This window comes from Myripristis murdjan, chromosome 8 (assembly GCF_902150065.1).
Source record: "Myripristis murdjan chromosome 8, fMyrMur1.1, whole genome shotgun sequence".
In the NCBI taxonomy this organism is placed as follows: Eukaryota; Metazoa; Chordata; class Actinopteri; order Holocentriformes; family Holocentridae; genus Myripristis; species Myripristis murdjan.
The window spans coordinates 612,501-640,125 of record NC_043987.1 but is presented as its reverse complement, the minus strand read 5'-3'; the positions used below and the strand labels follow the sequence as shown (position 1 = coordinate 640,125).

General features: G+C 42.0%; 1 protein-coding gene and 1 long non-coding RNA gene across 2 annotated transcripts in view; one reads left to right on the top strand and one right to left on the bottom strand.

The window, feature by feature from the left end:
- Positions 1-27,625, bottom strand: part of c8h16orf89 (chromosome 8 C16orf89 homolog) — a 37,119-nt gene that overhangs the window by 5,163 nt on the left and 4,331 nt on the right. The window contains exons 3-7 of the mRNA XM_030057643.1: positions 24,913-25,063; positions 10,741-10,858; positions 9,604-9,766; positions 3,797-3,901; positions 1,625-1,714 (exon numbers count right to left, since the gene is read on the bottom strand). Coding sequence (XP_029913503.1) covers positions 1,625-1,714; positions 3,797-3,901; positions 9,604-9,766; positions 10,741-10,858; positions 24,913-25,063 — 627 coding nt within the window. The remainder of the gene's footprint in view (positions 1-1,624; positions 1,715-3,796; positions 3,902-9,603; positions 9,767-10,740; positions 10,859-24,912; positions 25,064-27,625) is intronic.
- Positions 936-9,773, top strand: LOC115363431 (uncharacterized). Its single transcript, XR_003928586.1, has 3 exons — positions 936-1,731; positions 3,747-3,915; positions 9,662-9,773. It is a non-coding gene; the product is annotated as an uncharacterized LOC115363431 (long non-coding RNA).

The following is a 27,625-nucleotide window of genomic DNA, read 5'->3' as shown; positions in this document are numbered from 1 at the left end:
AGAAGTTCATCCGAGTCACCAGCCTCAGAAATGGCAAGTTAACAGCAGCTCAGATCAGAGACCAGATAAATGCCACACAGAGTTCTAGCAGCAGACCCATCTCTAGAACAACTGTTAAGAGGAGACTGCGCCAATCAGGCCTTCATGGTCAAATAGCTGCTAGGAAACCACTGCTAAGGAGAGGCAACAAGCAGAAGAGATTTGTTTGGGCCAAGAAACACAAGGAATGGACATTAGACCAGTGGAAATCTGTGCTTTGGTCTGATGATCCAAATTTGAGATCTTTGGTTCCAACCGCCGTGTCTTTGTGAGACGCAGAAAAGGTGAACGGATGGATTCCACATGCCTGGTTCCCACTGTGAAGCATGGAGGAGGAGGTGTGATGGTGTGGGGGTGTTTTGCTGGTGACACTGTTGGGGATTTATTCAAAATTGAAGGCACACTGAACCAGCATGGCTACCACAGCATCCTGCAGCGACATGCCATCCCATCCGGTTTGCGTTTAGTTGGACTGCAGTGCTGCAGCAGATGACCTGGCCTCCACAGTCACCGGACCTGAACCCAATGGAGATGGTTTGGGGTGAGCTGGACCGCAGAGTGAAGGCAAAGGGGCCAACAAGTGCTAAACACCTCTGGGAACTCCTTCAAGACTGTTGGAAAACCATTTCAGGCGACTACCTCTTGAAGCTCATCGAGAGAATGCCAAGAGTGTGCAAAGCAGTAAGTAATCAGAGCAAAGGGTGGCTATTTTGAAGAAACTAGAATATAAAACATGTTTTCAGTTATTTCACCTTTTTTGTTAAGTACATAACTCCACGTGTTCATTGATAGTTTTGATTCCTTCAGTTAGAATCTACAATGTAAATAGTCATGAAAATAAAGAAAACGCATTGAATGAGAAGGTGTGTCCAAACTTTTGGCCCGTACTGTATGCTTTGAATGGTTAAATGTTATAAAGCTAGATGAAAATATTAATAAAAGAAGTATCAGCTTGTATGCACCAGTGGTACGATTTAGACCCATAGGGGGCACTACAAATACCAGAAGGTTATATCTCATGACCAAATCCATAAAACATGGTACACACAATACTAAATTCCATATTTGGTCAAAATTGTTTTCAGTGGGCATGGAGTATAACATTTAGCTGGTAATTCATATTGTCATTTAAGCATGTTTGTTTAATAGAACAATTGTTAGTGGACTTTGGTGAATACACCACGGAAAACACTTCAGAAACTATATCATCACCAGGTATGAAAGTGTGGTTGTGGACACCAAAGTTGCCATAATTTTGCAAAGGAATGTCCACCAAGGTCAGCACGAAGAAAAGAAGACTTCCATGCAAGACAGATGTGCTTTTTTCTGCATTCTGCATGGGTGCTGAGCCCCATGTCATTGCTGTTTGCAGCTATATTTTTTCCTGTTCTTTTCAATAGTTTGGTTATTGTATGCACATTATCTCCAAACTATACTTTGCATTTGAGGAGGAGAAAACCCCTCCTTTTTGATCACACTCTTAATGGATTACTTTCTTTGCTTTCAAATTAGTTTGAGTGACCACATAATGCATGTGTCCAAAGGGTCTTCTGCCAATCTCACACAACATATCTCAAATACACACCTCGTAGGGTCTTCTCCCTCCTCTTCACTCTCCTTTGGGGCTGCAGTTGTTCCAGGAGCTCATCTCCAATAATCTGGGAGATAACTCTCTCTGAAAAGAGGCAGAAGGTAGATCTCAGCATTCACATTCAAACTACTGTTGGTAAAAACCCTGAGTGAGATAAATAAGATGGTTCTGGCCACAGTAACCTATTTAAAGGGATAGTTTGCATTTTTGGACATGAAGTATGAAAGTATGAAATCCTCCCTGGCAGTGTAATGCATGAAAGGGGATTTTTTTTTTTTTTTTCTTAAGGTGTCCCCGAGGCAAGTTCTGGCCTCCTGAAGTATTCAAAGAGGTACTAGGCTAGTTTGCTGGGGTCACAAAAATAAAGTCTTGCTTTTCAAAACAAAGTGCCTTCAAAATAGTCACCCACTACCCTCTTCAACAACTTTGGCCTCTTGGGGTTGGTTTGAGCAGCGAAACCAAGATGGCAAGGAGTAAAAAACTTTGTTTGTGTACTGCGCATTTCAACAAAAAGGATTATGTCCCCATTCACCCAGGACAGAGGAAACATGTTTTGAACAGTACTGCTGTGCCAGGCCCCCAGGGAAGAAAACCAGCTACTAGCTAATAAGATGGCTTACTGCCTGCTTAGAAGGTAACCAGCGTTACAGTTTGGTGTGAAGTGGCTATCAAGGATCAGCTGGTATGATCAGCTTATCACACAGGATCATCAGACAAGTGAAGCTTCTACATAATATAACGTTATGCGATGGCCGTTATTATTATTGTCTGCTTCAGTGTGAAAGTGTAATTGTTATAGGCTAGTAAGGGTGACCAACGTAAAAGATAGTCAAGAGTTTCTGTTGTCAGCATTGTAGGTCAAACATGTTGCATTACTTCAGAGCACCACACAGTTTTTATGCAACTTCTCCGAGAGTGGTGATATCTCCAGATATTGGTGTCACAGAAACAAAACCAATGCCTAATAAAAAAGAAATGATGAGAATGATGAGACGCTAGATTGAGACTCTCTGCAGGGCCTTGCGAGTGCCTCTCTTTTCTGTCAGAAAAAACGTTATGTCAATACGGGCCTAGCCTACTCGTATCTACTGATGGAGTGGAAATGGTGCCGAGTGATTGTGAAGTCTGAGTTTTTTTTTCCCGTAGTTGGTTTTGTGAGGGAAATTTATTACTATTTTGAATGCATGTTATTTTGAGAAGCAAAACTTTTTATTTTTGTGACCCCAGCAAACTAACTGGAAGTACCTATTTCAATTCTTCAGGAGGCCAGAACTTGCCCAGGGCAGCCAACCTTAGGGAAAAAAATCCCTTTTCATGCACTACACTGCTGGGGATGATTTCATACAACTTCATGTCCAAAAATGTAACTATCCCTTTAAAGGAATAGCTCAACCATTTTGAAAATTGGAGTACTATTAAACGGCTCCCACAGCTGTTCTGTAGGACAGTAGTGCTGCTATCTTGCTCTCATTGTTACTGAGTGCTGGATACTGGCTGGATGCTCCAAATGCTAACTGTTAGCCTCCTGCCATTGAGGTGAACTTCTTAAAAATAACCACTTTAATCCACTCAATCTGTTAAATAAACAAATTTTGTGTCTGATGATGTGTAGAAGATTTTTTTACCCCAAAATGGGATTCACAGAAATCTGTGAAACTGTTGATTGATTTTTAAATAAATAAATAAAAATCAACAGTATAAATTTTCTGGTGTGGTCTCAGCTCTTCCGTGCTGGTCCTCAGTTACATCAGTGGCTGACCAGAGTCTGAAAGGTACACAAAATATATGATAGAGGAGTGTGGAGGAAAAGAGGAAGCTTGATACAGGAAGTGCAGAAGTTACCAGATCCTTCCTTCTGTTGATAACAAGAAAAATACAGTTTTGAATAGTAATTTGAGCAAAACCATTGTCCATGTGCACTCAGTAGTGCATTTTACTTTGAGAGGACGACATTTGTAAAGTGGAAATAATATCACATTTTTCCAAATTTGTGACTTGTCCCTTTAAAATAAGGTCAAGTGGAGTACAAGGATAGATGTGTGGTCTATATAAATAGACCTATTGTGATCTTTATGACTAGCTTTACAGATTCAAAATGATTCATTGTGCTTTACAGGGGCTGAACGACGGGGCTTTGTAAATATAAAAGATGCTGTCAACACTCACCATCTCTCCCAAAACATCCCACTTCCTGATCCTGCAGCTTGAAAATATGCTGCAGCCAATCTGCTTTGTAGAAGTCAGAGAAGCCAGCCAATCCACACAGCAGGACTGTCAACAGAGAGGTGAGGAATTATAGTCAGCCACCACACACTGAGACATGGTGATGTAGCAGGAAAAAATATGAGTTACAACAATGAAAAATAGAAAAATTTGCATATAACAAATTCACCACTAGAATGTGTTTAGCAGAAGCATGTGAATGAAACATGGAAAAAAAAAACTTTTTAGTGATAGGCCACGTCCTATGATATGACACTTCCTTTTGGCCAATTAGCGTAAAAGGTTAATCAGGTCTTCCTTGCACCATGACCAAGCTTTCCATGAAGTTTTGGCATGTGTAGAAGCCAATAACATAATAAATTTGCCCTTTTTAAAATGTAATAGGCCAATAACATAATAACTGGCCAATAACATAATAAAAGTCCTGAACCGATAACTAAATAAGGATGCGCGAAAATCGCACCAAAACCGACACATAACCCCCTCACCAAATTGGCCATATCTCAAAAAGTATCCATCCGAGCAAACTAAAATTTTACAGTGTGCCTATTGGATAAATAAGGAACAACCGGTGAATTTTTCAGAATTTTTTGAGACCCAAGTGCGTGGGCCATTTGTTGAAATGACATGGAATAACCCAATAATGTATTCAGGAGTGAGTTACATATCATACATAGATTCATAAACCAAAGATTATTATTTCAATGTGAACGTCATACTTAACTGAAAATGTCAAAATGAGTGTTCATGAAAATGATGAAAATGTTGCCGCTGTGGTGGAAGAGGAAAGTGATGCAGAAGGGGAAACGGTTAAAAAAGGAAAAAGAGAACGTAAAATGACACCAAAGGGGATCATGTACTTAACAGATATGCTGCAAAAAACCCAAAAATCCAAACTTAAACAAATAAGTGAAATAAAACAAAAGGTGGAAAAATTGATGTCTTCTGAATTCCCAGAAAAAAACAACTTTTGAAGGATCATATTAAACTTTGTGATGATGTTGCTGATGCTCATTTTTCATTCTTGGAAATGCCTATGCCTGAAGAGGAATATAAAAGGCAACAAATGTGGTATGAAAAGAATTGTCAAAGTCTTGAAAAATTCAAGGAGGAAACAACACAATGGCTCCTGGATATTAAACAATCTGTTCATCAAGAGGAAACTATGGAGATGCCAGCAGTTGAACCAGATGAAGTTGGACCGGATGACAGTATATCAAATATTTCCAATAAAGAAAAATCTCATCTCTCCGTTGCATCCAAGATTTCAAGCACTGAGTCTGCTTGTTTGAGAGCTAAAGCAGAACACGCAGCGCTAATCCAACGCAATACTGCTTTGGAGGCAAAATATGCTCTGGAAGCAGAAGAGGAGAACCTCCGTTTGCAGCAGGTGGAACTCAGAAGGAGAAAGGAGGAACTGGAAATCGATGTGATGGCATGAACTCATATTATAGTAGAGAAATGGAAAAGGAGACATTTCATAAAACCACAACTCCATCATCATTTCATAAAATCTCAACTCTACCATCAGTCCCTCCTCTGCAGCAGGCTTGGTCAGCCACTGGGGGGGCACGCCCTAAGGAGCACAAATATGCACAAACACAAGAGCATGACATGTCTAAACAACCTCTCCATAATCCCTTGTCAGGGCAACAACAGCAAGTGGATGCTCCCACATCACAGATAAATAAGACAGGATTCAGTGATAATATTGGAAAAATAATTCAGCGCCAAACCAATATCACTGCTCAACTCATTCAACAACAGCATATGATTACTCTTCTACCAAGAACAATACCAGTGTTTGATGGTGATTCCTTACAATATGGACCATTTATCAAAGCTTTTGAACAAGGCATTGAAAGAAAAACAACCAGTAATCACGATCGGCTGTATTTCCTTGAACGGTACACTAGAGGGCAGCCAAGAGAGTTGGTAAGGAGCTGTTTTCACATGCCAGAAAATTCAGCTTTTGTTCAAGCCAAGCACCTTTTAAAGGAACACTTTGGAAATGAAATAAAAATTGCCACAGCATTTATGGACAAGGCCAGGAGTTGGCCTGTAATTAAGTCAGAGGATGTAAGCTTAGCTCTCTGAAAGAATTTTCAGTGTTTTTAAGAGAATGCTGCAACATGATGTTAAGTTTGCAGCATATGGAAGAAATGAATGTGCCATCTAACCTTAGGCTCATTGCAACAAAGTAACCATACAAGTTGCGAGAAAGATGGAGAACTGCAGCCTGTGAGCTACAAGAAAACAGGGGTACAAAGGTAATTTTTTCTGATCTAGTCAACTTCATAGAGCAACAAGTCAAAGTGCTCTCTGACCCCATCTTTGGAAACATACTGGATGTGCAGCCTCACAACTGCCGCAAAGATAAACCCATGACAAAATCTGTGAATAAAGAAAGAAGCCGTGCTACTGTAGCTGCTGTTAACACCTCGGAGAAGGAGTCCTCAGAGCGGCAGGACAGTGTTGCCACCACATCATTTAAGGACACAGGTGCTTTTTGTTGTGCATGTAAAGGTAATCATGCTCTGGAGCAATGTTCAAAGCTCAAAACTATGACACATCGTGAAAAGGCAAGTTAAAGCAAAGGGTGGAAATAAAGTCTTGAACACATATGCCTTCCTAGATCCTGGCAGTGATGCTACCTTTTGCACAAAGCATCTGATGAGGAAACTGAATCTAAATGGAAATAGAACCAGCATATTTCTTCGCACCATGGGGCACAGTGAACACTGGTGTCTTGTCAGGACTGGAGATCGCTAGTTATGGCCGTGATCAGTTTTATGATCTCCCTGATCTTTATACACAAAGAAGCCCGCCTGTCACTAAAACCAACATAGTGACTCAAGAAGACATTCAACGATGGCCTTACCTTGAAAGAATCACAGTTCCGGATCTGGATGCTGAAGTGGATTTGTTGATTGGCACCGATGCACCAAAGCTTCTCGAGCCATGGGAAATCATCAACAGTCGCTGTGATAATGGACCCCATGCTGTTCGCACCCTATTAGGCTGGGTTGTAAATGGTCCATTAAGAATAAATGGCAGTAGCTCTGGTAAGAATGGCTTTCTGATTCATGAATTGGAAAGTGCGGAAACCTAATTGTTTCTGTTTGAATAACTGGCTGAAAGACTTCATAGAACTAATAATGATGGAACGTGCAGCCTCAGCTTTACAGGAGCTGTATAGACATGATTTTGATGGGCCATGGACACTCATTAAAGAATATATAAATGTGAGAAATTCAACTTAGTTTAATAACATGTTGAGGATATGATATGAATGTGAACCTCGTAGGTAGAAAATCAAAATCCTCTCTAAGGAGTTTTGACACTGATTCCCTGAGTCTATTATGTTTCTTTATGTTAGTAGTTTGCAATCCCTGGTGAAATGTCTTTGTGTTGTGTATTAGTACTGTGTGGTTTTTTTTTTTTGTTTTGTTTGTTTTGTTTGTTTGTTTGTTGTTGCTGATGTTGTTTTGTTTTATGTGGCTAAAATTAAAATGCAAATAAAAAAAAAAAAAAAAAAAAAAAAAAAAAAAGAATGGCTTTCTGACAGTTACTGCTAACCGCATTTCACTCTCCAGATTGGAAGATCTACTGATTACTCAGTATAATCAAGACTTTAAAGAGAAGTCTTCTGAGGAAACTGGAATGTCAAGGGAGGATTTAAAGTTTCTGCAAATTTATTTTATTTATTTTATTTAACCTTTATTTAATCAGGCAAATCATTAAGAACAAGTTCTTATTTACAATGATGGCCTGTCAAGAGGCATAAACCTCTTGGGGGGGTGGGGGGGACCTCTTGGGGGAGAAGAATCCATTCAACTCAAAGAACATCATTATTGTTTTGACCTGCCGACAATGTCAGCTTTCCAAACAATCGAGCAATGGTTGAACAGCGAGCCATGAGCTTGAAAAGGAAGTTCAAGCAAAACAAAGTGTATCAACAAGAATATACACTCTTCCTTGCTGATATCATTAAAAATGATTATGCTGAGCAGGTACCTCAACATCAGCTCAAGCATGTTGATGGAAAGGTATGGTACATCCCTCATCATGGTGTGTACCACCCGAGAAAGAAAAATTTGAGAGTTGTATTTGATTGTGGATCAAGTTTCAAGGGAATATCCCTGAACAATCAACTACTTCAAGGACCAGACTTAACCAGTTCTTTGTTTGGTGTCCTCACACGGTTCAGACAGGAACCGGTTGCCCTGATGGCAGACATCACAGCAATGTTCCATCAAGTGCGGGTGTCTGAGAAACATGTCAACTTCCTTCAATTCCTCTGGTGGATTAATGATGACATGACAGAGAATCTGGTAGATTATAGGATGAAGGTTCATCTGTTTGGAGCAACCTCTTCACCAAGCTGCGCTAATTATGCTCTGAGGAGGATTGTCACGGACAGCAAGACTCACTTTCACCATGAAGTACTGAATACCATCCAGCAGAACTTCTATGTTGATGACTGCTTGAAGTCCGTGTCCTCAGTCACAGATGCAGTAAACATGGTAAAAGACCTTACTGCTGCATGTGCCAAAGGGGGGTTTCAACTTTCAAAATGGATGAGTCTGTTACTCATCCGCTCAGTCCTTGCAAGTATCCCTGAGGAGCATAGGTCAAAGACCACCAAAGACCTTGACTTGGACAAAGATCACTTACCTGTTCAAAGAGCTCTTGGTCTCCACTGGTGCGCAGAATCGGATGTGTGCATCTTCAAAATCACAATGGAAGAACGTCCTCACACAAGAAGAGGCATTTTGTCAGTCCTTTGCTCCATCTATGACCCTCTTGGTTTCTTGTCACCATTAACTCTTCCTCCGAAATTACTTCTACAAGAAATGTGCAAGTTGAAAGTGGGTTGGGATGACAAGATACCCCAACACTTCTCAAAGCAGTGGTCTGATTGGCTGTCAAACTTACATCAAGTGTCAGAACTGAAGGTGAATCGATGTATCAAGCCAAGTGATTTTGGTCAGCTCAAGCATGCACAGTTGCATCATTTTTCTGATGCAAGTGAATTTGGATATGGGACAGTGTCTTTCCTGAGGTTGGAGAATGGATCCAACAAAGTACACCTTGCCTTCATGCTCGTAAAATTGAGAGTTGCACCCTTAAAGTCAACCACGATCCCTAGACTCGAACTAGCTGCTTATGACGTTATTGGCCGTTATTACGTTATTTGCAGTTATTACGTTACTGGCTTCTACAGGCATGTTACATAAATCCATTTCAAAGTTATGGTCCTATTTTCCCACATCCACATCCCAAGTTTCCACAAAATTTGTCATGTTATGTTAATTTATTCAGAAGTTGTATGCCTTTTTGTGATCGGCGATGCTCATCACCATGTGCCCTTTAAACCAATCAGCATGAAAAGCTTATCAGCTCTTTCTTTGCCCATGACTAACCTTTCCACAAAGTTTTTTTGCAAATGTATTCATAACTTTTTGATATGTCCTGCTTACAAACAGACAGACAAAGAGAGAGGATGAGGTGAAAACATAACAATGGACCAACTGCACTAGTGGAGCTAAAGGTGAGGAGATAATGAGGAAAATCTGAAATGCTTAGATACATGACAATAAAGATGTTTTGACATTTGGAGGTCTATTTTTAGCTTTGCTGTTCACTATGGAAGAAGCCAGTGTGCAGATGAAGTGAGGGTTGTTCCCATGAGCTGCCAACACTGTCACAGCAGTAATGCTGTTAAAAAGCCAGAAGCAGACACTCACTGTTTTCAATGAAGATGTCCTGTGTCTGTCCACTGAAGCCATCTTTAATGGTCTCCAGGTTGCTCTTCATCATGTTGGAGCAGAAGATCTTCTGGTAGTGCCGCTCAGTCATGTTGACCCGTGACGCTCGCATGTCGCCCTTCAGCATGCTGGAGCAGCCTTTCTGCACCAACAAAGGACAGAACACACAACACCAAGTGACGTCACAACAAGGGGTTGACAATTTTTTTTTTTTTTTTGTATAGCCAACACTGACATTCTGACATTCATTAATTGAAGCTATCAATAACTGATAATTTGTGCTTATATTAAATATAATCAGTTACCTCCTGACTAATGACTTCATAGTTTTTACCCCACTGGAAAGCGGGAGTCTATATGTCATCAAGTCAGTCGCTCATCAGCAGCTAGGTCCAGTGGGTCACATTTCCACACCTATTTGGTTGATCACCACGAATTTTGATGGCAACATTCACATTACCTAGTGGATAAGACCTGGCAATTTTGGTGACCACGTCCGAACGGAATCCGCGGACTTTTTTCTGGTTTTCTGTGGTGATTCAGGAGGAAAATCTGTGGGATTCTGTGGAGTGATTCATCTTTTAGTTGTTAAAACAACTAAAAGATGAAACAACATTCATCTTGGCTAGAGGATGACATCTGTGCATTTAGGTGCCTCTAGTGCCACCAAAGGCCCAGTGTGGCATTATTTTGGATCCCACTGCTTTTTTTGGCAAGATAAGCCATCGCGGCAAGCCATCCAACAAGCTCTGCTTGGCTAGTACTCATTGTCATCTCTTAAAAATAACTCACTTGTTTGCTAAATTTCTAATTTTTGGCTGATTGGTTCACTGCATTTTCCCTATGCTGTGACAAAAACATGGAGGTGAATTTTGTCTCAAAGTCATATATGCAAGTGAGCTGCAATATTTCGGCAAATTGATACATCAAGTCTAACTTTAAACACACTTGACCAGTAAAGTTTTATTCATAAACAATCTAGTGACAGTGTTGTGCTGGTTGGTTCATTTATTCATGCTCCATCATGCAGTTTACAAGTTAATTGCAAAAAGAGGCTCATGAGGCGATCCAGCCAGAAGGTCAACGTTGATCCTTTGGTAGTTCAAAACATCTCACCATCATGCCAATCATGAAGTACAGCAGCTGGTGGGAGAGCGAGTAGTGTGGACAGCCAAAGCGAGTCATGGTGTCTCGACAGGACTTGGTCACGATGCAGGGCGTCCCATTGTTTTTCCTGTACACACACCCACACACACACAACTGAGAGAGAAGGTTTGCTAATGTTTGAGTGTTACCAGATATGTGGTAACACTCAAGTGGTAACCAAATATCATTCACTACACACTTTGTGATCATATGGACTCAACTGGTCAAATGTGCCATTTCCAGAGAATGGTTAAGAGGATAGCAGTTGGAGCTGTCCCCAGAAATGTCCCCAGATCCCTCCCTGTCCAGCCAGAACACAAGGGCGTCTTGTGATTTGTTGTTTTTATCTCAAGACCACAATAATTCTGTCTTCCTTGTAAATGAAGGTATATCGCTTTAAGAGCTTGTGTTATAGAAGTGTTAAAGCTACTACAAGGAGTTTTTAGATTCAAGATTCAAGATTCTTTATTGTCAATTCTGCAGTTATGTGCCAGACATACAGAGAATCGAAAAAAAATTTTCACTCTGACCTTATCCACGGTGCAAACAGTGCAAAAAGTTAAGTATAAAAAACACAAATAGTGCAAAGAGAAAAAAAATCCTTTAAAGAGCAATACAAAAAGCAATATAAACAATAAACAATATTAAACAATAGGATGCAACAAAACAACAACTCTCATTCCACAGTGATTGTGTGTTGAGGTAGTACTGTTAAAAGTAGCTGGTGCCTTTTTGTGGGTGAGGCAGTTCAGAGTCAACGCGCTTTCCGAGGTCTCGGACAACGCGTGCATGCGTGCGTGCGTGCGTGCATGCGTGCGTGCGTGCGTGCATGCGTGCGTGCGTGCGTGCGTGCGTGGGCCGCAGTCTATGTCTAGGCCACAGGGGGGAAAGAGTTCAGTTTCCTGACAGCTTGGTGGATGAAGCTATTCAAAAGTCTGGTGGAGCGAGCCCAGAGACTCTGGTACCTTCTCCCTGATGGTAGTAGGCAGAATAGGTGGTGTGAGGGGTGGCTGGGGTCACCCACAATGCTGAGTGCTTTGCGGGTGGAGCAAGTATTGTAAATGTCCAGGGGGGAGGGGAGTGAGACACCAATGATCTTTCCAGCTGTGTTCACTATTCACTGCAGAGTCTTGCGGTTGTGATCAGCGCAGCTCCCTCCCCACACGGTGATGCAGCTGGACAGGATGGTTTCATTGGTGCCCCAGTAGAAAGAGCACATGATGGGTGGGGGGGCTCTTGCCTTTTTAAGCCTGCGGAGGAAGTACAGGCGCTGCTGGGTCTTCCTTGCCAGTGATGTTGTATTGGTCGTCCAGGAGAGATCCTCACAGAGTGAATCTGGTGTTGCTCACCCTCTCTGCTGCCAACTCAGTCTCACTCCAAATTGTGTAATAGCTACGTTGGTCCACAAGGCAAAACGTAGTCATTTCACAAAAACGGCTCTGAAATTGTGACATGGGTAGATTTTATCTGCCTAGTCTTTTCTGCGGGCATACTACCCAGTTTCTCCCCGGCGTTAACAAAAAACATGGCGGACATCCCTTCTACTTTCGGTGGAAATTGCTATATTTTAAGATAGCTTGTGGCTTTAGCTTTGTTTTGATAATTTTTCTAGTGACAAATGTACACTTTCTTTTCATAGTATCCATTCGGTTTATGTATATGATCTGTAGTTTTATCGTTTCAATGTACATTCTTTCAGATCTCCCTACGAAATTGTAGTAAAAATACGTTTTTGTTGTTGCTACGGTGGTAGCCAAGGACGCTATTAACAACGAACCGGAAGGAAGTTGATGTTGGTCACGGACCGAGTTGCTCTCTCTCTTTGTTGTCATGGTAACGTGACGTTTTCTGTGTCATATAACGTGGTAATAGAGTCTGCCCAACCTGATCTCACAGAAATCCGTGAAATGAGCACGACCTCTTAATAACGCATTGCGTGCTGTTTTAATCATAGATTTCAATGGTTTTAATTCCGTGTGGTCACCACGCAAACAGTGTCCACTGAAAGTCAACGAGGATCCGTGCTGGACACACGGATTCTCAGCTTCAAAGACGTCACGCTGTGGGTGGTGGTTCATAGATCCCGGAAGTGCAAATTTAATCGATATTCTGAAAAATAGTTCTGATTATTAGCCATAACATTGTAACCATCCAAGGCAGACTTATCACGAGCTATGAGGTTGTGTAACGATGGCATGTGCTTCTGCAGAAAACATGTTTTATTTGCGATGTCATATCACAGAGAAGCACTACATTACCCATTATCCTAATCAGCGACGTGTCTGATTTGACAAATTTCATCAACAAAGTGCATGAAAGTTGTCAAAACTTCTTAAAAGAAGATTATAATATGCTGATATGTTACGCCATTGAACACCACCCTTTCAGTCAGCGAAACATAGCGGGTGGAAAAACCGTGGAAACACGTCAAAAATAGCACTAAAGATTCATTTTTTTGTTTTTTTTTTTCATAACACATCTTTACTCGTGATATAAACATAGGCTACATGTTAAGGTTATACTTTTGCTGTTGAAAAACTACCGTATGTATGTTTTCTAAACCTAATTTCACAATTTATACCCTCACCCGGAAGTGGGGTACCAGAACTACAATCTGCGCGGAGTTGCAACACACAGAGGCGTCCTGCGCCATAGGTTTTATGGTTCTAACATGTTATGTCTACTATATGATGTTGTGATCACTAATTTTGCTATCTTAATTAAAGTTTTTGGGTGTGGGAAGAACGCCTGTTTGGTCAGATTTTTTTTTTTTTTCTTAAGATAGTGAAATCATGTTTTTTCCATGTTTTGACACTAGTCAGTGGCGCCCCCTATTGGTTTGCCATCAGGCATGATAGTAGAGGTCAAGAGCTTTCCAAAAATGTTGACCCCATGTCTGTACCATTTTTTTGTTGCTGCACTGTAAGCAACTCGGTCCGTGACCGACATCAACTTCCTTCCGGTTCATTGTTAATAGCGTCCGTGGCCACCACCGTAGCAACAACAAAAACGTATTTTTACTACAATTTTGTAGGGAGATCTGAAAGAATGTACGTCGAAACGACAAAACTACGGATTGTATACATAAACTGAAGTGTACATTTGTCGCTAGAAAAGTTATCAAAACAAAGCTAAAGCCACAAGCTATCTCAAAATATAGCAATTTCCACCGAAAGTAGAAGGGATGTCCGCCATGTTTTTTGTTCACGCCGGGGAGAAACTGGGCAGTCACGTGACCGAAAGTATGCCCGCAGAGAAGACTAGGCAGAAAAAACGTACCCATGTCACAATTTCAGAGCTTTTGTGAAATGACTACGTTTTGCCTTGTGGACCAACGTAGCTATTACACAATTTGGAGTGAGACTGGGTTGCTGCTGCAGCACCGTTGATGGTCAGTGGGAGAGGTTGTGTGTGACCTCTCCTGAAATCAAGAATAATCTCCTCGGTCTTACTCACATTCAGGAGGAGATTGTTCTCTGTGCAGATGGCAAGCTGGCTGACTTCCATCCTGTAGTTGGTCTCATCGTTGTTGGAGATTAGACCCACCACAGTTGTGTCGTCCACAAACTTCACTATGTGGTTGGTGCTGAATGCTGGTCTGCAGTCATGGGTCAGCAAGGTGAAGAGCAGGGGGCTCAGCACGCATACCTGGGGGGCCATTGTGCTGAGTGTGATGGTGCTTGAGGTGTTGTTGCCAACCCGTACTGCTTGTGGCCTCTCACTGAGAAAGTCCAGCAACCAATTACACAGGGAGGTGTTGAGCCCCAGCCAGTCCAGTTTGCTGATGAGCTATGAGCTGGTGGTGGATTTGAAGCAGGAAGGAACAACAGCCTGACTCAGAGATGTATCAAAGATGTCTGTGAAGACATCTTTGAGCTCGTCTGCACATTCCTTCAGCACACGACCAGGGATATTGTCTGGGCCAGTAGCCTTGCAGCTGTTGATTGTGGAGAGTGTTCTTTTCACACTGGCTGCAGACAAGCGCAGGGGCTGGTCGTGGGGCATGTTGTTGTTTGCTTCAAATCGTGCAAAGAAGCTGTTTAAGTTGTTCAGCAGAGAGATGTCGCTGGCACAGGTCTGTGGCAGAGATTTGTAGTCTGTGATGGCTTGGATACCCTGCCACAGGCTCCGTGCGTCTCTGCTGTCCTTGAAATGGTGGGTCACCTTTTCCATGTAGCCACGTTTAGCTTCCCTGATACCATGGGACAGGTTGGCTCTTGCTGTTCTCAGGCCAGTTTCATCCCCAGCTCTGAAGACAGCATCCCTGGTCTTCAGAAGCTTGTGGACTTCTCCTGTAAACCATGGTTTCTGGTTAGCCCAGTTGGTGATGGTCCATGTGTGGGTGACGTCGCAAATGCATTTGCTGATGTAGGTGGTAACAGACACTGTGTATTCCTCAATGTTTGTGTGGTTGTTGTATGTGGCAGCCTGCTTGAACATGTCCAAGTCTGTGGTTTCAAAGCAGTCCTGTAGAGCAGAGACGGCCCACTCTGGCCACACACAAACCCGCTTCAAAACAGGTTTGTTCACTCTCACCTTGGGCTTGTATGCTGATCTTAGCATAAGAGTGAGATGGTCAGATTGGCCGATTTGGGGGAGGGTGGACGCCTTGTATGCTCCTTTGTGGTTTGTGTAAACCAAGTCCAGAGTGTTATTGTCATGGTTTGGTGTTTTCTGTGTTTTTGTACTTTGGTTGGACACTTGTTTTTCTGTTTTCCTGTGGTCTCTTGTCCTGTTTCCCATTAGTATTTTCACCTGTGTCTGGTTAGTCTTGTTTGCCCCTCCCAGTGCCACACCTGTCCTGTGTCTGTCAATTATCCCTTATTGTTCTGATCCCTCCCAGTGTTTAACCTCAGCCTATCCTCTGTGTTCTCCTGTCTTGTGCTCCAGCCCCTTCCCCAGGTGTGTCTTGTTTTATCATTAGTTCTTGTGTATTTAAGTCCCGTCTTGAGTTCTGTTCCTGGGGCCTATTTCACGAAAGGTGGATTAGGATTTAAGCCTGGATTTAGCAGCTATCCTGGCTTAATTTAGCCAGGATTAGGGATTAATGGGTTTCATGAAAGGTGGATTATCTTGCGAGATTAACCTGGCCAGTAAACCTGGCTATAATGAGCCTGAACTCGGTTTCATGAAAGTAATCCCACCTTAATTACCATGGAAACTTAGCCTAAGCCTTAGCCTGCTCTGGACCAGGCTAGAAGTCAAGCTTAAATTAATCCAGCGCCCTGTTGTTCAACTTTGTGAAATTACTATTAGTCAATGACTCCAATCGTAAACCAATGACTTTGTTAATTCAACACCTGTTAGTATATGGACTAATTTCAAATTATGCTACATTCAAATAAAATGAAAATAAAAGCATTAAGATATAGCCTAATCAATTTAATTATATTACTCTAATAGTGTGTGACCATGAATCATAGTTGTTTCACAATGGCTCATGTGATATAATCATTGTCACTCTCAGTCTCTCATAATTATGGAAATACACATTTAATTGGTATTGCCATGCAATCGGGACATTGCACGGCACTGCAGATAGATAGAGTGATAGATAGAGCGCATATATTAGGCCTATAGCATTGGAGATTAGTAGGTTGACAACTGCTTAGCCTATATATTTATGGACTAAATAATAATAATATAAATAGGCTAATATATATATTTTTGGACGACTTATGCATTAAGTTTGTAGCCAACACTTTGCCACGCTGTCTCCCTTGCTTTAATTGCCTTTACATTTTTTGTTTTTTTTTTCGCTTTTATTAGATCAAAGTCAAGCCAAGTACATGAATTATAAAGGCAACACACATTTTTCAGTAGAGACGTTGCTGTAAATACACTTAAGTATAAAAATAACAAAAAAGAAATTGCAATGATTTACAGTGAACAACAAATAACAATGTGGAGAAAGGAACGAAAGAAACAAAAAACTTCAGGGTCTGTAAATGTGAGATGTCTAAGTAATTTCTGATTTAAACAGTAGTTAAATGTGATTTAATTTTTTTTATTAAAAATAAAAGTTTATGCATAAAGATTATGTTGTAGTTTTTTTTTTTTTTTTTTAAGAAGGTATAAGATAAACAACTGTGGCATTTTTCCATCGTACATAAATCAAAGATATAGGGGAAAAAGGTAAGGAAATATAAAATCAATGTTAGTGCAGAATCCCAAAGTACTTCAGTAAAAGGCAAGAGCAGATTAAAGCAGATAGCAAATAGGTAGGCTACAACGAAAATAAAATGAAAAATAAAATGAATTAATTAATAAATAAATATTTAAATAAGTGAATATAGATTTCATTGCCTTTACGGTTAATAACCTCCTTTACTTCCTCATATGCTTGTATTAGGCGCTGAGTCTCATCCAGAGTGAATGACGCAGCCCTCTGCTTTGCTTTGATTGGTCACGTTCAAGGAATCTACGATCGACCGGCATGGTCTTTTGAAGGGAGACGCAATCGCGCACCAGCCTGGCTTTCACAATCCAGACTCGCTAAAGTCGCTCCTTCTCAGCCTGACTTGGCTTTAGTGGAACGGAATAAACCAGGCTGTGCGGGGCAGGCTTTAGCAAGCCTGGATTTGGCTTATATCCTGTCTTATTTAATCCACCTTTTGTGAAATAGGCCCCTGGTTGGTTCATTGTGTTATTCTGTGTTGTGTTGTGCCTGCCTTAGTTTCTTGTGTGCCGGTCGTGAATTAAATTTTGTTTTCATTGAGCATTTTGCCTGCGGCTCCTGCTTTTGGGTCCTTCTCCACCTTCCAGCCCCCCGTGACAGTTATTTCCTCTTATAGGAAAGTCCACATGCTGATGAACTTTCGGGAGGACAAACTTGAGGTCTGCATGGTTGAAGTCCCCAGTAACAATCATAAAACCATCAGGATGAGCTGTCTGTTCCTTGCTGATGGCCTGGTAGAGTTCGCTCAGTGCCTCCTCTCTAACTGCGTTGTTGGTAGTGGGAGGGATATAAACAGCGACTAGCAGAATCACCTTAAATTCCCTCAGCAGATAGAAAAGCCGGCATCTGATGATCATGAACTCCACACGCGGTGAACAGTGTTTACAAACCAGCACAGCATCACGACACCAGCCATTGTTAATGTAAACACATACCCGGCCGCCCCTGGATTTTCCTCCTTCAGTAAGGGTTCTGTCTGCACGGTAACATGTTAGCCGCTCGAGTTGAACGGCGCGGTCCGGAGTGTTGTTGTTGAGCCATGTTTCAGTGAAAACAAAAACAAAGCAGTCACTCACGTCATGTTGGGAAAACATCCTTATGCGTATGTTGTCCAGTTTATTGTCCAGCGATTGTACATTTGCCAGGAGAATAGTGGGGATCGCTGGTCGATGCGGGTTAGCCGCCAGCCTAGCCCGGATCCCCCCTCGCTTGCCTCCTTTCCGCCTCCTGTCACACCACTTGCAGTGTCTCCTCTTGGCGGGGGGAGCAGCTGTCGGGTCCGCTGTTGTAGCAGACCGGCGAAATAGACCAGTCTCCCGGAGTGTCTCTATTTGTATGGAGTCCAAATTGTACCGTGTGGTCTTGTTGATGTGCAACAGAAACTGGCTGCTGTACTTGTACTTTAACTGGTTATGAAACAGTCTTAATTTAATTCTGATGCCTCTATATGACCTACGTAAGCAAACAAGACCAATCGCGAGATGACTGACTTTTTCTGTACAGTTATTCTAAATGCCTGTCACCGGGTTGGTGTCCCCGCTGGATCAGACTAAATGATTTACAGCAAGCAGGCTTGAAGAGTCTATGTTTACATTTTCCCAGACTATACATGTCCATATTGAGACACAGAGGGCTCAGGACTTCTGGGCCTTGTATTAATTATATATATAACCTATTTGAACATTAATGTAGTTGCAGTTCTGTCTCTGCAGCTCTGCAGCAGCCCAGTTAACCATCAAGGATACAAGGATACAAGGACACAAGGAAGTTTATTGGTCATTATACAACAGGTTGTGTAATGAAATTAAAATGTGGTTCCCTCTTGATTGATTAATTGATTGTATAAAAAATTTAATTATTAAACATGGAGGAGTGCAGATGGTGCATTTAGTAGTCTCACAGCCTGAGGGAAGAAGTTGCTCTGTAGTCTGGTGGTACGGCAGCGTATACTTCTGTATCTTTTGCCTGACGGCAGCAGGGTGAACAGGCTGTGGCTGGGGTGGGTGTTGTCTTTTAGTATCCTTTTGGCTCTGCGCAGGCACCTCACCTCCCCGATATAACTGAGGCTTGGTAGATGGGTGCCAATGATGTTTTGGGCAGTTTTAATCACTCGTTGCAGAGTCTTCCTGTCCTGGGCCGTGCACATCCCATGCCAGTTTGTGATGTTTCCAGTCAGGATGCTTTCAGTCGCTCCTTTGTAGAAGTTGACAAGAACTTGGCATGGGAGTTTTGCTTTCTTAAGTTTCCTTAAGAAATACAGCCGTTTCTGAGTTTTTTAACCAGGGCAGAGATATGTGAAGTCCATGACAGGTTCTCTGGTATGTTGATTCCCAGGAACTTGAAACTGTTCACTTGCTCCACCTCAGCTCCATTGATGTAGACAGGGTTGTGTGTCTTTGCCTCCTTTTTTCTAAAATCAACTATCAGCTATTTGGTTTTGCTGACATTGAACAGTAGGTTGTTTTCTGTGCACCATTCTGCAAGATGGTTGATTTCCTCCCAGTATGAAAACTCATCATTGTTGGAGATCTGGCCAATGATGGTGGTGTCATCTGCGAACTTCACAACAGAGTTCTCTCCATGTCGGGGGTTGCAGTCGTGGGTGTACAGCGTGAACAGGAGGGGGCTGAGCACACAGCCCTGGGGGGCTCCGGTGTTGAGCACTAGAGTGGAGGAGGAGAGACTGCCAATCCGAACTGACTGGGGTCTGTTTGTGAGGAAGTCCAGTATCCAGTTGCACAGAGTGGTACTGATGCCCAGAGTGTTTAGTTTTCCAATCAGCTTCATGGGGGAGATTGTGTTGAAAGCTGAGCTGAAATCAACAAACAGCATTCTGATGTAGGTGTTGCTTTTCTCAAGGTGAGTGAAGACTGAATGAAGAGCAGTGGAGATGGTATCCTCTGTGGATCTGTTGGTTCTGAATGCAAACTGCAGAGGGTCCAGACTGGCAGGGATGTTGTTCTTTATGTGCTGGAGAACCAGTTTCTCAAAGCACTTCATCAGGATGGGGTTGAGTGCCACAGGGCGGTAGTCATTTAGATCAGACACTGCAGACCTTTTAGGTGGCTGTCTTGAAGCAGGTGGGAACACTCTGTGACAGCGATAAGTTAAAAATGTCAGTAATGACATCTACTAGCTGGTTGGCACATGTTTTTAGTACACGGCCAGGGATGTTATCAGGCCCAGCAGCTTTACTCATATTCACTTTCAGCAGGACTTTCCTCACATCCACTGTGGATACTGACAGTGGCCGGTCCTCTGGAGGCGGAGGAGACTTTACAGCTGACTCTCTGTTGAGGAGATCAAAGCGAGCATAAAATGTGTTTAGCTCGTCTGGTAACGTGGCCTCACACATGATGGGAGCGCTCCTGCTTTTGTAGCCTGTAACACTTTTGACCGCCTGCCACAGGTCTTTGCTGTTGTTGGTATTGAGGTCTCTCTCCAGTCTCTGCTGGTGCCTTCGCTTTGCCTCCTTGATGCCAGCTTTCAGTTTTGCTCTGGCAGTGTTGTAAGCTTCTTTGTCACCTGACTTAAAGGCAGCTTCACACTAGGGTTGATGTTGTTCTTTCACAACAAGACCAGATCAAGATCTTTACCACACAAGGTGGTGGCACTCATGGGAAATGCAGTATTCATTCTGGAAAACACTAATCCTAACGCTTTTGTCCACAGGGGCTGCCAAAATCAACACAAAACAAAAGTTCCACGTATTTGCTTTGAGTTTTCCTTTTTGCTCGTAACTGGCTACCACAAAAGTGGAAGACAAATTCTCTGCAGACTTGAGCCACATCAGAGTTCCACATCAGATTAGCTGATGCTGGACTGACACTTTCTTTTAAAACACACCAACGAAGCAAGCAGACAAAAAACCATAATGTTAGTAAAAACCTTGGAAAAAATAAAAAAAAATACATATATATAATTGGCACAAAAAAATATGCAAAAAATTACTTGAAAATTAGCAAAACATATTTTAATGATTTACAGGAAAATGATAAAAATGGTATATTTAAACAAATGATCAGTGATGCAGGATTGACATCAAACAAATTCAACTGATTTCTCTCAAAAACATGGGAAAAAAGATGATAAGCAAATTAGCAAAAAAAAATAATAATAAGATAGATAGATAGATAGATAGATAGATAGATAGATAGATAGATATACTTTATTGATCCCAACCAGGGAAATTCTGGTGTTCCAGCAGCAACAGTAGAAACATATAATAAAGTTAAATAAAATAGAATAAAAGCTAAATATATACAATAAAGACTATAAAGGCTAAAACTAAAAATGTACAATAAGGACTAACCTAGAAAAAGAGATATGACATGTGAAAATATACATATGGTAATGAATATGAAATATAGAGATGGAATTGAATTGTATAGATAAGGAGAGTTAGCATGAAACCCTGAGAACCCGGTACTGGGATTCAGGAACTAACCGACTTGATTCGGCCTCTTAAGGAATCACCACTTCCCCTCCAGACTGAAAAACAGTGTGAATATATATTAACCTAGGATGTAATATATAGATAATAAATAATAAATAAACAGTTAAGGTGCTTGGTGATGTATAATAAATAAACAGTATAAACAGTTAAGGTGCTGAGTAGTGATGTATAATAAGTAAATAAACAGTTAAGGTGCTGAGTAGAGAGTGTTAAAAACAGAACTATACAGCAGACAGTTGTGAGTCTCTGTCTGACCGATGTGATTTGTTGTACAATGCGATGGCTTGTGGCAGGAATGATTTCCTGTATCTGTCCCTTCGACAGCGGAGCTGTAACAGTCTGTTGGAGAAGGAGCTCCGCTGTCTGTCCAGTGTGTGGTGGAGAGGGTGGTCAGGGTTATCCATGATGGATAACAGTTTGTTCAGTGTCCTCCTCTCCACCACAGCCTCCACAGTGTCCAGTTGTGGCCGCGCAATGCTGTACTCCCCTTCCCTTCCCTCACTTATACACCCAACAACAGCCGAGTCATCAGAAAATTTCTGCAGGTGGCATGACTCGGAGTTGTACTGAAAGTCTGTGGTGTATAAGGTGAAAAGGAAAGGGGACAGCACAGTCCCCTGTGGAGCTCCTGTATCACTGACCACCGCGTCAGACAGAACGCTGCCCAGACAGACAAACTGTGGCCTGCCTGTCAGGTAGTCAGTAATCCAGGAGACAATGGAGGTGTCGACACCCATCACCCACAGCTTCTCACCCAGCAGCAGTGGCTGGATGGTGTTAAAAGCACTGGAGAAATCAAAAAATGTGATTCTCACAGTGCTGCCACCACCATCCAGATGCATATGAACTCGTTGCAGCAGGTAGATGACGGCATCGTCAACTCCCAAATTGGGCTGGTAAGCAAACTGTAGAGGGTCTAGCAGCTCCTTCACCTGCGGCCTCAGGTGGGCCAAGACCAGCCTCTCTAGCACCTTCATCAGATGAGATGTGAGGGGAACTGGTCGGTAGTCATTGAGGTCCGATGGAGTCGACTTCTTTGGGACAGGAACCAGGCAGGACGTCTTCCACAGCACCGGGACTCTCTCCTGATTCAGGCTCAGGTTGTAGAGGTGTTGGATGACAGAAGACAGCTGGCTGGCACAGGTCTTCAGGATCCTTGGGCTGATACCATCAGGTCCTGCAGCCTTCCGCTGGTGGAGCCTCTCCAGCTGTCTCCTAACCTGGCCTGTAGTCACAGTCATGCGGGGGAGGGTGCTGGTGTCTTCAGTGGAGGAGGAGGTAGAGGGGGAGGGGGAGGAGAGGTGCTGCACAGGAGTGCTTACCACAGGGGGGAGAGGGGGGAGGGGTGGATGCGGTGGGGGTGTGTGGGGGTCTGGATGTGTGAGGGAGACAGACGGCTGTGAGCTGAACCTTTTGAAGAAAACGTTCAGCTCGTTGGCTCTCTCCAGGCTGCCTGATGGTAGCCTTTGTCTCCCTTTACATCCGGTGATCTGCTTCATCCCAGTCCACACATCTCTTACGTTGTTCTGCTGGAGTTTGGCCTCCAGCTTCCTCCTGTAGCTGTCTTTGCAACCCCTCAGTTTCTCCCTGAGTTCGTGTTGCACTCTCCTCAGTTGCTCTCTGTCTCCAGACCTGAAAGCCCTCTTCTTCTTGTTAAGGAGTGCTTTCAGGTCGCTGGTGATCCATGGCTTGTTGTTGGGGAAGCAGCGTACAGTCCGGGTTGGCATGGTGGTGTTTTCACAGAACCTGATGTGTTCTGTGATGCAGTCCGTCATGTTGTTGATGTCCTCCCCGTGTGGCTCACAGAGTACATCCCAGTCCGTTGTCTCAAAGCAGTCCCACAGTGCCTCAGCAGCCTCCTGGGTCCACATCCTCACCGTCCTGGTGTGAACAGGCTGCCTCTTAACAAGGGGGACATACTTGGGGGTTAACAAGACCAGGTTGTGATCCAATCTGCCAAGGGGAGGAAGGGCTGTGGTGTTGTATGCATCACTGGTGTTTGCATACAGCAGATCCAGGGTTTTATTTTCTCTGGTGGGGCAGTCAACATACTGGTGAAAGGTTGGCAGTAGTTTGTCCAGTGAGACATGATTAAAGTCCTCAGTAATAACAGTGAAAGCATTGGGGTGTTGAGTCTGTACACTGGCAACGGTGGAGGTGATGACGTCACAGGCCGTCGGCGCATCAGCTGATGGGGGGATGTAAACAGCGATCACAATGGCGGACGTGAATTCCCGAGGCAGGTAATACGGACGCATTCCCACAGCAATCAGTTCAATGTCCGGGTTACAGAGACGTACCTTCACATGCACATGTCCGGGATTACACCACCTCTCACTCACATACAGTGCAATCCCTCCTCCCTTCCTCTTACCGCTGCTAATTACGTCTCTGTCCGCACGAACAACGCTGAAGCCGGGTGCCACCACACTGTGGTCCGGGATGTGCGAGTGCAGCCATGTCTCAGTGAAACAAAACACACTACACTCACGATATTCCCTCTGAGTAATCAGCGCAGCGAGTTCGTCCGTCTTATTCCCCAGAGACCTCACGTTCCCCATGATAATCGCTGGTACCGCTGGGCAAAATCTCCTCTTCTTCGCCTTCAGTTTGGCACCAGCTCTGCGCCCCCGGCGCCTCCTCCGCAGCTCCTCCGGAATGTCAGGCCTGGCTCCGGGCAGCAGCACAGGTTTACACAGCGCAATCAGCTGGTCGCGAGTGTAAACAATGCACTCACCGCCGCGTCTGTGACCCTCCGCTGCCATAAGTGCAAAAGTGTCCAAAAAAACGGCCAGAAAGTTTAAAAAGAGAGAAAAAGTCGTCTCTGGTGATTAGACAATGACTGGTAGAAAAATACAGGTGGCAGTACAGAAATTGCTAAGAAAAAATACAACAACTAAGACACACACGGGAGCTGCTGCAACAGGCTACAACAATGTCTTGGCGCCCCCATGGAAAATGGGGGAAAAAAGATTCCAAGAACTATATTTATCATTGAAAATAGTATATTTAAATGTCAAATCAGTGACGCTGCATTGATGTCAGATTTAATAACAATAGAAATGAATTACATTTATGTAGTGCGTTATCTAGACACCTAAAGCGCTTCACAGTGAAGTCTCATCTGAAAGACGGCATCTCCTACAGCAGTGTCCCCATCACTGCACTGGGGCACTGACATTTATTAGAACCAGAGGGACGACTGCCTCCTACTGGCCCACCAACACCACTTCCAGCAGCAACAAGACCATACCAGCTTAGCTTTCACCATTCGGCAGAGTCTGGGTACCTGTTGGTATGACTACTGGCTCTTTTGTGTTTAAATGCTTGTGAAAGGTTAAGAGGGTGTATGTTTTTCATATTCTGGAATATGTCTACTGTGTTTAGTATTTGTCAGCAAATCTCAAATATCACTGGATTTGCTCCCAAAAATCTGAAGAGCTCAGCAAAACAACTTTTGACTTTTGACACTTAGTGCTCATGCCTGTGGCTGCAGGCCTGTTCCTACCAGGTTCCCAGCAGCAGGGTCATGCACTTGTCGCTGAGCTGCTCATCGTAGCACTCCATGGTCCTTGTGGAGGAGTAGGCCAGACTGGGATCTGTTGAGCTCCACTCCTGAGGTACCAACCAGAACCTCCATGTCAGCAGGGGCTCAAACTCTGCAAGGAGGATGGATGATGTTGGTGGAGACAGAGATAGACAGTCACGTGAGCCTCAGGGTGAACTGTAAGCATTTTCATTCACTGCTAATGTGCAAAGTTTTTTTTATATTTTTCATTTTTCATTTTTATTTTTATTTTATTTTATTTTTCTTTTAATTTTGGTGCAGCGTAGAGTGTGGATACCTGACCTGAGCCCATCAGGGCCCGTCGAGATCCGACAGGTCGGACCAGGTTCGGGTCTGCACTGCACTTCACACAGATCACCAGTCAATCAAACAGTGTGGGAGGGATTTGGGTTTTCTACTGATGGAAGTTTAGTTTTTCTTTTCTTTGTCTGTTCCACCTGTTTCTATTGCCTCTGTTTATTCTAAACAAACCAGAAATGTTAAATGCCTCACTTCCTGTGCAGCAGAGGATTTTTCTGACCCTGGCAATAGTGTGTCATAGTAATCAACCATGGTAGCAAAATGGGCATTTATTATTATGACTGTGATATGAATTATGACTTGCTCACAATATGTAACGATTGCTGACAATATGTATAGTTTTTAATGTTTGCGTGTGAGTCTGTTCTCATGTGGCGACAATTCAAACAAAATGTCCTCCTAAAGGAGAGAGCTGTGTCCAAAGAAAGTGGGCCTCACATGATTTCCCATCTGTTTCCCATCAGCCAGGAAGAATTTAAGTATTGGGAATCCTTTGAAACCTGGGGCCGGATTCTCCAAAAAGTTCTTACTAATAATCTTAAGACGTTTCTTAAGAGGAAAAATGAGAAGTTCATAAGAATGTTCTCAAGTGCTATTCCCCATTATTTTCTTAAGAACTGCACATTATCTTAAGAACTTCTTAATTTTTTCCACTTACGAACTTCTCAACTATCTACCTTTATGTAAACAAACAGCCTCGAGCTGCAACCCACAGCAGTTCCATCTAAAATACAACAAAACAATATCCATTATAGTCTCAACTTTGATTTGATGTTATAAAAGTGTTTTCTCAAAAATTGAGATACATACTTTGTATTGGACAGCGACGATATTACTAACCTATTAGTTAATGGAATCTAAATATAACTGACACTTGACAAAATGTCCTCATAGACTCAGAAACAATAGCCTACATGTGTCTAAATATTGGTTTAGATATTAGGCTGAATTACAGTTTAGATAACGACTATCACTATGTTAACATATACAATGTAAAATTATTAAGGTATTAGCCTACTACATTAATCTATGTTATATAATCAAATTCGGCTCTAAATTAATCAAAGATGTTTGAAAAATAGCTTACCTTCACAGCATGTGGTTACTTAAGACAACCTTTACCTGTCTTAAAGTTACGATACTATTTAAGAAAAATAGTAAGATAATTTCTTTCAAGAATCCCATTTATTCTTAAGAAAAATCTTAAGAATAAAGTTGAGAACATTCTTAAGATCTTTTGTTTGGATTCTTAAGATATTTTGTTTGTGAATTCGAAAATATCTTAAGATTCTTCTTAAACCCAAACTTAAGAAAAAAAGTGGAACTTAAGAAGAAATTTAATCTTAAGAACCTTTGGAGAATCCGGCCCCTGAGCAGATTCACTTGAGTACTTTCAAGAACATGGTGAAGAAAAGTGCAAAAATTACTGGGATATTAGTAAAAAAGATGACAATTAACATTTTTAAATGATGAGAAAGTGAGCAAACTCACTTGATTTCTTTCAAAAACATGGAGGAAACAAGGCTGAGCAAATTAAGAAGAAATCATCCCAAAATTAGCAAGAAATTAGTAAAAAGTTACAGAAAATAACCAGATTATTACCCCAAAATTTGTTTTAAAAAATCATTCAACAAAATCTGAAAACTTGCGATAAAAAAATGCCAGAAAATTTGTAAAATATTATCAAAAAATTGGCAAAAAAAAGGTAATAATAATAATAATATGTGCAATAACATATCCATGTGCCATCAAAGATTGAACTCTGGTAAATAACACCAGGCTGCTGAGACATCCGAGGACTGTGCAATAATCTCATAGGAAAAGTGCAATATATAAAATATGACTAGAGTGTGCAATATACTGTGCAACAATATTATTTTGTATTATAGCTATTTATTTATTGTTTTTATGAGAGTCAATGGTTGCGTATGTTTTTATCATCTTTTAATCTTTTTTATTCTGTACATTTATTCTACATGCCAGTCAAGGAGTTGCACTGAATTTCGTTGAAACAGTTGCGGTTCAATGACAATAAAGGCATTCTGTTCTATTTTATTCTATTAGATTCTATTCTATTATAATTACAGTATTTATAATTATAATAAATTCATATTTTAAATTTAGTTAAAAGAAAATGACCAAAAAAATTTATATATATATATATATATATATATATATATATATATATATATACACACACAGTACAGGCCAAAAGTTTGGACACACCTTCTCATTCAATGCGTTTTCTTTATTTTCATGACTATTTACATTGTAGATTCTCACTGAAGGAATCAAAACTATGAACGAACACATGTGGAGTTATCTACTTAACAAAAAAAGGTGAAATAACTGA